The sequence below is a fragment of the Apostichopus japonicus genome, chromosome 16 (genome assembly GCF_037975245.1).
Source record: "Apostichopus japonicus isolate 1M-3 chromosome 16, ASM3797524v1, whole genome shotgun sequence".
In the NCBI taxonomy this organism is placed as follows: Eukaryota; Metazoa; Echinodermata; class Holothuroidea; order Aspidochirotida; family Stichopodidae; genus Apostichopus; species Apostichopus japonicus.
In genome coordinates this window covers 20,529,423-20,541,271 of record NC_092576.1, presented here as the reverse complement: position 1 = coordinate 20,541,271, position 11,849 = coordinate 20,529,423, and the positions used below count along the sequence as shown (strand labels likewise).

The 11,849-nt window shown below is 35.5% G+C and overlaps 1 protein-coding gene across 2 annotated transcripts in view; it reads left to right on the top strand.

Annotated features, from left to right (window-relative positions):
* The window catches only part of LOC139982884 (sushi domain-containing protein 2-like), a 40,468-nt gene that overhangs the window by 2,079 nt on the left and 26,540 nt on the right, over positions 1-11,849 (top strand). For both annotated transcript variants that reach the window (XM_071996039.1, XM_071996038.1), the window contains exons 2-5: positions 4,689-4,891; positions 6,068-6,310; positions 10,263-10,560; positions 11,156-11,434. In XM_071996039.1, the coding sequence (XP_071852140.1) occupies positions 4,696-4,891; positions 6,068-6,310; positions 10,263-10,560; positions 11,156-11,434 (1,016 nt within the window). In that variant the 5' untranslated portion in view covers positions 4,689-4,695. The remainder of the gene's footprint in view (positions 1-4,688; positions 4,892-6,067; positions 6,311-10,262; positions 10,561-11,155; positions 11,435-11,849) is intronic.

Genomic DNA, 11,849 nt, shown 5'->3' with positions numbered 1-11,849 from the left:
TGCATGAATGTACTTTTAATTACACCTGCTCTTTGAAAAGTGATTTCTAGATTAGTTCTGTATGCATGAATGTACTTTGAATAACACCTTCTCTTTGAAAAGTGATTTCTAGATTAGTTCTGTATTCATGAATGTACTTTGAATTACACCTTCTTTTTGATAAGTGATTTCTAGATAAGTTTTGTATGCATGAATGTATTTTGAATTACACCTTCTCTTTTATAAGTGATTTCTAGATTAGTTCTGTATGCATGGATGTACTTGAATTACATCTTCTCTTTGATAAGTGATTTTAAGAAGAGTTCTGTATGCATGAATGTACTTTGAATAACACCTTCTCTTTGATAAGTGATTTCTAGATTAGTTCTGTATGCATGAATGTACTTTGAATAACACCTTCTCTTTGATAAGTGATTTCTAGATTAGTTCTGTATGCATGAATGTACTTTGAATAACACCTTCTCTTTGATAAGTGATTTCTAGATTAGTTCTGTATGCATGAATGTATTTTGAATTACACCTTCTCTTTGATAAGTGATTTCTAGATTAGTTCTGTATGCATGAATGTACTTTGAATTACACCTTCTCTTTGATAAGTGATTTCTAGATTAGTTCTGTATGCATGAATGTACTTTGAATTGCACCTTCTCTTTGATAAGTGATTTCTAGATTAGTTCTGTATGCATGAATGTACTTTGAATAACACCTTCTCTTTGATAAGTGATTTCTAGATTAGTTTTGTATGCATGAATGTATTTTGAATTACACCTTCTCTTTGATAAGTGATTTCTAGATTAGTTCTGTATGCATGAATGTACTTTGAATAACACCTTCTCTTTGATAAGTGATTTCTAGATTAGTTTTGTATGCATGAATGTACTTTGAATAACACCTTCTCTTTGATAAGTGATTTCTAGATTAGTTCTGTATGCATGAATGTACTTTGTATTACACCTTCTCTTTGATAAGTGATTTCTAGGTTAGTTCTGTATGCATGAATGTACTTTGAATAACACCTTCTCTTTGATAAGTGATTTCTAGATTAGTTCTGTATGCATGAATGTATTTTGAATTACACCTTCTCTTTGATAAGTGATTTCTAGATTAGTTCTGTATGCATGAATGTACTTTGAATTACACCTTCTCTTTGATAAGTGATTTCTAGATTAGTTCTGTATGCATGAATGTACTTTGAATTGCACCTTCTCTTTGATAAGTGATTTCTAGATTAGTTCTGTATGCATGAATGTACTTTGAATAACACCTTCTCTTTGATAAGTGATTTCTAGATTAGTTTTGTATGCATGAATGTATTTTGAATTACACCTTCTCTTTGATAAGTGATTTCTAGATTAGTTCTGTATGCATGAATGTACTTTGAATAACACCTTCTCTTTGATAAGTGATTTCTAGATTAGTTTTGTATGCATGAATGTACTTTGAATAACACCTTCTCTTTGATAAGTGATTTCTAGATTAGTTCTGTATGCATGAATGTACTTTGTATTACACCTTCTCTTTGATAAGTTATTTTTAGATAAGTTCTGTATGCAAGAATGTACTTTGAATTACACCTTCTTTTTGATAAGTGATTTCTAGATAAGTTTTGTATGCATGAATGTATTTTGAATTACACCTTCTCTTTGATAAGTGATTTCTAGATTAGTTCTGTATGCATGAATGTACTTTGAATAACACCTTCTCTTTGATAAGTGATTTCTAGATTAGTTCTGTATGCATGAATGTACTTTGAATAACACCTTCTCTTTGAAAAGTGATTTCTAGATTAGTTCTGTATGCATCAATGTACTTTTAATTACACCTGCTCTTTGAAAAGTGATTTCTAGATTAGTTCTGTATGCATGAATGTACTTTGAATTACACCTTCTCTTTGATAAGTGATTTCTAGATTAGTTCTGTATGCATGAATGTACTTTGAATTACACCTTCTCTTTGATAAGTGATTTCTAGATTAGTTCTGTATGCATGAATGTACTTTGAATAACACCTTCTCTTTGAAAAGTGATTTCTAGATTAGTTCTGTATGCATCAATGTACTTTTAATTACACCTGCTCTTTGAAAAGTGATTTCTAGATTAGTTCTGTATGCATGAATGTACTTTGAATAACACCTTCTCTTTGAAAAGTGATTTCTAGATTAGTTCTGTATTCATGAATGTACTTTGAATTACACCTTCTTTTTGATAAGTGATTTCTAGATAAGTTTTGTATGCATGAATGTATTTTGAATTACACCTTCTCTTTTATAAGTGATTTCTAGATTAGTTCTGTATGCATGGATGTACTTGAATTACACCTTCTCTTTGATAAGTGATTTTAAGAAGAGTTCTGTATGCATGAATGTACTTTGAATAACACCTTCTCTTTGATAAGTGATTTCTAGATTAGTTCTGTATGCATGAATGTACTTTGAATAACACCTTCTCTTTGATAAGTGATTTCTAGATTAGTTCTGTATGCATGAATGTACTTTGAATAACACCTTCTCTTTGATAAGTGATTTCTAGATTAGTTCTGTATGCATGAATGTATTTTGAATTACACCTTCTCTTTGATAAGTGATTTCTAGATTAGTTCTGTATGCATGAATGTACTATGAATTACACCTTCTCTTTGATAAGTGATTTCTAGATTAGTTCTGTATGCATGAATGTACTTTGAATTGCACCTTCTCTTTGATAAGTGATTTCTAGATTAGTTCTGTATGCATGAATGTACTTTGAATAACACCTTCTCTTTGATAAGTGATTTCTAGATTAGTTTTGTATGCATGAATGTATTTTGAATTACACCTTCTCTTTGATAAGTGATTTCTAGATTAGTTCTGTATGCATGAATGTACTTTGAATAACACCTTCTCTTTGATAAGTGATTTCTAGATTAGTTTTGTATGCATGAATGTACTTTGAATAACACCTTCTCTTTGATAAGTGATTTCTAGATTAGTTCTGTATTCATGAATGTACTTTGTATTACACCTTCTCTTTGATAAGTTATTTTTAGATAAGTTCTGTATGCAAGAATGTACTTTGAATTACACCTTCTTTTTGATAAGTGATTTCTAGATAAGTTTTGTATGCATGAATGTATTTTGAATTACACCTTCTCCTATATGCATGAATGTACTTTGAATAACACCTTCTCTCTGATAAGTGATTTCTAGATTAGTTCTGTATGCATGAATGTACTTTGAATAACACCTTCTCTTTGATAAGTGATTTCTAGATTAGTTCTGTATTCATGAATGTACTTTGAATTACACCTTCTTTTTGATAAGTGATTTCTAGATAAGTTTTGTATGCATGAATGTATTTTGAATTACACCTTCTCTTTGATAAGTGATTTCTAGATTAGTTATGTATGCATGAATGTACTTTGAATTACACCTTCTCTTTGAAAAGTGATTTCTAGATTAGTTCTGTATGCATGAATGTACTTTGAATAACACCTTCTCTTTGAAAAGTGATTTCTAGATTAGTTCTGTATTCATGAATGTACTTTGAATCACACCTTCTTTTTGATAAGTGATTTCTAGATTAGTTTTGTATGCATGAATGTACTTTGAATAACACCTTCTCTTTGATAAGTGATTGCTAGATTAGTTCTGTATGCATGAATGTACTTTGAATAACACCTTCTCTTTGATAAGTGATTTCTAGATTAGTTTTGTATGCATGAATGTACTTTGTATTACACCTTCTCTTTGATAGGTGATTTGTAGATTAGTTTTGTATGCATGAATGTATTTTGAATTTCACCTTCTCTTTTATAAGTGATTTCTAGATTAGTTCTGTATGCATGAATGTACTTTGAATTGCACCTTCTCTTTGATAAGTGATTTCTAGATTAGTTTGTATGCATGAATGTACTTTGAATAACACCTTCTCTTTGATAAGTGATTTCTAGATTAGTTTTGTATGCATGAATGTATTTTGAATTTCACCTTCTCTTTTATAAGTGATTTCTAGATTAGTTCTGTATGCATGAATGTACTTTGAATTACACCTTCTCTTTGATAAGTGATTTCTAGATTAGTTTTGTATGCATGAATGTACTTTGAATAACACCTTCTCTCTGATAAGTGATTTCTAGATTAGTTATGTATGCATGAATGTACTTTGAATAACACCTTCTCTTTGAAAAGTGATTTCTAGATTAGTTCTGTATGCATGAATGCACTTTGCATTATACCTTCTCTATGAATATTTTCTTTTGAAAAGTTATAATTTCAAAACTTTTCAGACAGATCTTGAGATAAAGAGCATTTGAAAAATATCCGCTGTCACCATTGAAAGTTATGTCCTTTGAAATTGATTATATTTCTTCGTTCAACTGCTGTTATTGCTGATATGCTGATATTGCTGATATTTCTGATATTGCTGATATTTCTGATATTGCTGATATTGCTGTTATTGCTGATATTGTGATATTGCTGATATTGCTGATATTGCTCATAAGCAAACCTTTGTAGTGTTCTCTAACGAATGGAATTCGAAAGGACTGCTTCATGTGTTGCTCATCAGTGACCCAAAATATTGAAAACCTTTAACTAACTTGAGTTTTGTTTTTCTTAAAGCTATAGTACATATTCTACGAAACTCTATAGAGTTCTTGTCTTTCTCTCGACAAAATGAGTCCTTGTCCTTCCTTTATCGTATTACATACAGGTTTAAGATGACAGTTTGGGTGCTGTATTTGTTGTGTATATGGTTGGTACCTTTGAGGGTTTCAAGTCAGACATGCCTAAACATCGGCTGCTGTCCAGGCAGGAACGATGACTGCTTCACTGGCGGTTGTTTCTGTGACGAGGCCTGCTTCACGACGTTTGATGACTGCTGTCCCGATTATTTGAGTCTATGCACTGGTAATGGTAAGTAGTAGTTTCATGTCAGCGATTGGTTAGGTAGGTACTGGACAACCTGGACATCCCTGACTGATAATTATAATAAGAGGAAAGTGGCGGGTATCAAAATACAATGTTTAATATACCTACTGGAGCAGGATGAACAACATTGCACACTGGTTCAAAGTAACTATATCCAGTAAACAAATGTGATGGGCAGCAAACGTAAACAATTACTGTATAGAGTAAGGATCATCTTGGGTTGTCTGGTCTGGCACACTGACGCACTTTCCATGTAAACCTACTGTAAGAAGTGTGATAGACAGATTGTAGCTAAGTGAATCGTTTTACGTAACAATAACAAGTAGGAATCGTGTCTTATTTTTGTCTTATACCTACGAGACAGAAGAACGAGAGCGATGGGTGGCCTAGCACATTGGCTGATCCCACAGAACTACCATATGGATGGCAGCTCCCTGGTTATTACTGAAATATAGTACCATAGGCCTATAGATGGCGGTTCCCTGGTCATTATTGGAATAAAGTATACAGTAAAGATAATGATACGCAGCCTAACAAAGGGAATGATAGAATAAGAAGTGTAGAAAGCAGCCTAACACAGTGAATCAAACTTACAACGTGCAATGCAATACAGAGCGAGAAGCATATAACGCTTTGTCTCATATTTAAAGGTAACAGCATATTGGGAATGAACACCACGGAGTGTATTATTCTTACAATGTAACCTCTCAAAATCAGACGTTAATCTGAAGAACTGAATTGATGTTGAGATCCACTAAATTGTTGTAGTGGACGTAACTTGTTTAACCCACCTTTAGACTCCGTATTATTGGATGATGATAAATGGGAGATGTGTGTATGTCTATGTGTGTGGGGGAGGGGGCTGATGTGGGGGGGGGGCATATATTTGTTTCATCCTTTAGGAGGTCTACTGTCAATGACCATTGCATCTCTGAATAACAGCTCTTTTATTATGTGATCATTAAAGGACAATACTGACGCATAGCTTGTACTATTATGGATCTAATATATCGAGGATAACGGCATAAACCGAATACGGAGATTCGTGAAAACTAATACATACCGCCACTTGCAATGGTTAGGACATTGTTTGATGTTTCTTCGGCAAAGTAATTAACATGAATTATCCAATGATTTCAGTGAGCTTAATTTTTTTTGCAGCTTCTGTGAGCGTTTTCCCAAGGTCTGGTACGATGTTAGGTGGAACCAGGGTAATGATTTTTGGACCAGATATTTTCCTGGGTTCGGCTGTATTTTGTCAGTTTGGGAATTCTCCACGGGTGTTGGCCCAGCCACTGTCTACAAATAGAGCGACGTGTGTATCACCAACATACTTCGACATTGGTCGTGTTGCTCTTACTGTAATCGTTGGCGATAATGAACTCAGAAGCAACTTCCTATACAGTAAGTATTTGAAAGTGAAAATATGTAATTGAGTCTTTTTTCCGGACTTGAAGGTTGAAGAAAGTATATATTGTAATCTGATTAAGTAGAGACGTCCAAACAGTTGTGTGAAATTCCTTGTTATATGTAAACATTTAAACATATTTCGTTGAAGCTGTTTTGTTATAATAACTTTGTGAAATATAACCAATACAAGTAATACCTGCAAAATCTGATACCCCTTATTCTGACGTTCTCATGGGTTACAATAAGTTGTTGTTCCTAATTAAAGAGCTTCTAATAGTATCTCAACCTTACGAATAATGTACTGGGAAGATTAATATATTTCACTAAACAAGTCATGAGGTTAGTTTATAAATGTGTGTCCCACTCCTTCTAATCTATAAAGTTCAAAGCGTCTCCAAAGTGGTTCCGAAGGGATGACGTAATATCGTTCATTGAGCCAAATGTTGGGAATAATGAAATCTGCAACTTCATGGATTATTTGGTCTGTTTTGGTCTTGTATTATGTTTTTGCATGTACAAATGCTGTGCTTATAACATTCTTGGTGAGCGTTTGGGAGGACGAACGAAATGGTTTCAAGTTCCTTATATTTCTTGTCATGGCGTAGTACATAACATGCTGTGATATATCAACGTGCATGAAAGGTTTATAGTGCAAACAATCCGTGTGTGTCGATGTAGATATATAGACGTGTCGAATGCAACACAGACATAAAAAGGGAAATTTCGAGATATACCCTGTCTTCCTTGAACTATATTGAATTAGTTCAGTTCAGTGACTTCCTTCATATGCTGAGTAAACAAACCATTGTAGTGTTTGATTTTGTTCTCTGATGAATGGAATTCGAAAAGACTGCTTCACGTTTGATGATCAGTGACCCGAAAAATTTCACCCAGCCGCAGTACGCAGTTATATTAACCAATATTTTATTGAATTGCGTTTTGGATCCCCTTAAAGCCCCCCTTCGCATTAAATCCCTGTACGGTCTAAATATGCTGGTTTTGTTATTATTGCGAGGAAAGCATTCACACAGTTATCATGGTTTACAATTTCTTTTGATAACAACAACAAAACAATTGGCCCATTCAAAGTTCCAGTTCGAGTGAATGAAGGAAAAAATCGGTACTTTACAACGGCAAATACAAAACTATACAAACATCACTTGGATGCAAGCACGGGGCAGATATACTGACTATCCGACTTATAATGACGTTATAGAAACATTGTACGCAATCAGTATGTCTTGCACCATTACACCCTGTCTGTGACGGATTTCAACACCTCCGATTCCTCTCTCTCAAATAACGTATTCTCAGCAGTGCGACTTTCGCTATTTAAATAACACATTGAACAAAAACCCTCCGAAACTAGTTGTTCAATCCGTGACTTTACGGATTCCAGTAAAACTTGTTCAATCGATATGCAAATTGTTTTCAATATCACGAGTTGAGGGTCAACTTATGTTAGCGCACTTTGAATCCAATGAACTGTTAGTTCTATACCGGTAATCGTGCGTACTAACATTTTCTTGATTTTAAGTTTACATTCAATGACATCTAAAATCATGTTCTCTCCGGGGAGGATCCCAACACCTTCTTGCGTCGGAGTCCACCTCAACGACCCGATGGTCACATGTCACCATTATATAATCCTGGTTCCATTCCTTTCTCCTACGTTTCTTAATACCAGTCCCGTAGTAAAATGCCCTGACAACCGTTTTTTTTTATTTTGACATACAGGACACAAATGTCAAACAATCTTTTTCTCAACTCCCCCCCCCCCACTTCAAAATCGTGTCTGACATCTCTGGAATATGGCCCATTTTCTAAGCAAACTACGATTGTGGGTATAATATGGTACACAGAATTAAACTCAATTCTAATAAGATAATGTTGGAGTATTGGGATCACAAAGATCATTTGGTCTACAATCTATCATCCATCGGAGGAAACTCCCCAAACGTTTCCACCGTATGGCCTCGTTCGCTGGAAACAATATGATGAAAGGACAAAAAAATCGTACAACTTCATGTGATGCTATAATATTACAGTTGAAGGATTTTATCAACTCTTGAGTAAGTTAACATACATATAAAGGTCATTTGAGGTCACCAGAGGTCATTTTCTGAAAACTTAAAAAATAATTCTCCTCATTTGTCCAACTTTGCTGAAATATTGTTGTGAAATATCGTTTGAATGGTGGTGGACCAAAGTTCGTCATGTAGTATTGTGAGGTTTCAAGCAGGGCCTTCTGTAGAGTTTTCAGTTATGATGAAATGTAGGCCACAGATCATATGCAATGATCACGAAATTTGTTTGTCCAAGTTGTAGTATTCACAACCAGTATGCGTTTTGATGTGTGTAGCAAAAACGTGTTTCATTTTAATTTCCCCGTCATGTTGGGAAACAAGGGCGGCAGAAGCACTTTTAATCTGGGGGGGGGGGCACCGACATCAAGGGCACTTTGAAGAAATTCGATTGGAATGATGCAGCCTTATAATTACCCTTTATAACTCTTATGGTATTATCTTATTTGCGTGTACACATCACTCCATCAACGCCCCCCCCCCCCCCTCAAGAAAAATATGCATACTAGCACTGCAATATCCCATGTGCAAATTGGGAAACAAGGAACAAGTTTTCTTTTGAGACAAAATGAGGTGAAATCATGCTAGTTGCTAATGTAGAAATCTTCCGAATTAGAGTTTATTTCTTATTAATATCTGAACACATTTTTTTCGATTCGAAATAGCATTGAGTTTGACCGACAGAAATTCATTAAAAGTCAGGGGCGTAGCCAGGATTTGCAAAGTTGTATGCACGACTATCTGAGCGGAGCGCAACCATCGGTTGGCGCGGAGCGTACAAGAAACTTTTGGTTTTACAAACCCCTCAGATGGCCGGAAACGGCCCTTCCCGAGTGTTCATTTTGGTTCCCTGGCTTCTTGTTAACTTGAGACACCTCAACTTTTATGCAGAAAAAGGGCACATTTTTAACCTGAGGAAAAGTGGGGGGAACCGTACCCCCTGTGCCCCCCCCCCGGTTCCGCCGCCCTTGTTGGGAAATAATTCCACCGCGCGAGACTTGCTCAAGTCAAATATTTGCTTGTTATTCAAGCTTCCTATCTAGTTCAATGCCATTCTCTGTGAAAGGAATACTTAGCAGATTTACAGCTTAGACTTTTCCACAGTTTGCGTGTGTAATACGACATGTGAAAATGACCTATAATGTTGGAGCCCATTCCGAGTTCTGCTCTTTAACGTTTCTCTGTGATACGTCGATTGTAAACAAGATGCAGGTCGTTCCATTATTGTATGGGTGCAAATTTCGTGAGTAATTTGGGGTCAGCGCAATTCAAACGTGATATCCACAACATTTAGCAGATCCAGAAGAGGAATATTCGTTAACGTTTGCGTTATATTATTGCATGAAAGAAAACTACGAATTGCATATACTGTTGGTTCTATGTTTTTCTGTAGTGGGGCATATATTATCCACAGTGATAAGTACAACGATTTATAGCATAACATAAGTTATTCCGCCTATGTCTTGTACTTTTCGCACAAACAAATGGATAAACTGCTCAGAAATATTGCCAATATAAACAAATTTCACAAATAGAAGCTTAGCTGAGCTTGCACTTTCATTCAAACTAACGGATATACTGCTCAGAAATATTGCCAATCAAAAAGAAAATTTCTCAAATCGAAGCTTAGCTGCATGAGCTCGCACTTGTTATGCCCCACGATTGGTCAGCTTAGTCAAGTTTTTTGTATTCATGGAATTCTTGTGTGAAAAGCGGGTTTGCTTGTAAACTTAGATGTTATGTTGAAGGTTTTACTCAACATCCTATCCTCCTTAAGAAATATGAAATGATAAAAAAAATTCTACTGAAAGCATCAATAAAGTATCCATAACATTCAGTATAAGATTAAATTATACCATCAGTTGCAGTTGATCGAATCGACGATGGTGTAACACGTGTGAATCGGCAACAGTGGACCGGTCCAGGGAGTTACCAGATTATGTGGAACAGTAACATACTGGATACACCAAACGTCGATATTGAATTATGGAATTATCAAGAAGTTTCTCAAGGAGTGCCTACATTTGAACGAGTGCACGTGATTGCTCAGGCAGTGGGTAATTCTGGATCATTTACCTTCAACACTGTCCAAGGTCTTCCTCAGCTGACTGCGGCGGTCATACGAGTGATAGAGAGACTCGAGGATAATGAAGATCCCAGGCAAGTTCTTGAATACAGCGAAACCTTTATTAGAATACGTTAACTAGTAGATGTATAGTAAGTATAGTGAACGTTGCTTGGTTGAATGTCCCGAAGCATCACCTCAGTCGTATTGTGATGCGCAAACTCTGCAAAGATCTTCGTTAAATGACATAAATGATCCGGGGCAAAATACATTTCATAAGACCACAGTGACATAAATTACAGTCCTGTTTCAAGGCTAAAGGTGGCACTGCACCTTGTATTTTATTAAAGGTAAATGAACGAACAGCGTAGAAAGTGAAACAAACAAAAATGGAACATAATATTATCTTGTGCGAAGGATCCAAATGTTTTAATGACAAGATGTGAGCATCCCTACCGCTAGTTATTATCCGTATCCATTGCAGTGCGTACATCATAGATGATGTACATATTCATATCGTCTTACAATATAATTTTCGTGTCCAGGGAGGGGGGAGGTGGGAGGGGTAAAAGAAGAGGGTCTTCGAAGTTAAAATAAAACGATGTTGACATTCTTTCAGTTGGAGTCTGTGTTTAATTTATTCAGTATGTAGTAACTAATGTCAGCAGTTTAAATGCTTTCTCACTTCAGACCTCTAGCCTTCCTGTGGAGTGATGTCCATGTTGCTGAATACTTCAATCCAATCAACAATGGAATTGATTACTGCGGTCCGTGGTATCAGTCTGAAATAGTGATGAATAACGATTTCCTGAACCAAAGGCAAGCATGTCCTTGCACATTACGGGCAGCCCGGATAGATTCTTGCCGCTTCAGTCCCGATCCGTTTTGCAACATTAACAACGTTAATGATCCACTGAACTGCTACAGGAAAGTAGGCGCCGTACATTGCGTTAGAGCTAGGTTTCCAAGGTAAGAAACAGTATACCTATATAATTACAAATACTTTGTTTCTGATTGTTCATATTTTACTACGCTAGCTTTTTGGAAAAAAATCAAAGATTCCATGTAGTTATTAGTATTTAGTTATTTGTTATTAGTATTATTTTCATATGTTACAATACTTGATAGTCATTGTTGGATAACTCACAATACCAAGAAATCAATGCTATACATATTTCACAGTACGGATGAGTCTTTTTTTAAATTAGATCCGGAATGCCATGTCAGTTCTATATCACACACTGACTGTCATGTCAGTCCTAAAACACACACTGACTGTCATGTCAATCCTATAACACACACTGACTGTCATGTCAGTCCTTTAACACACACTGACTGTCTTGTCAGTCCCATAACACACACTGACTGTCATGTCAGTCCTATA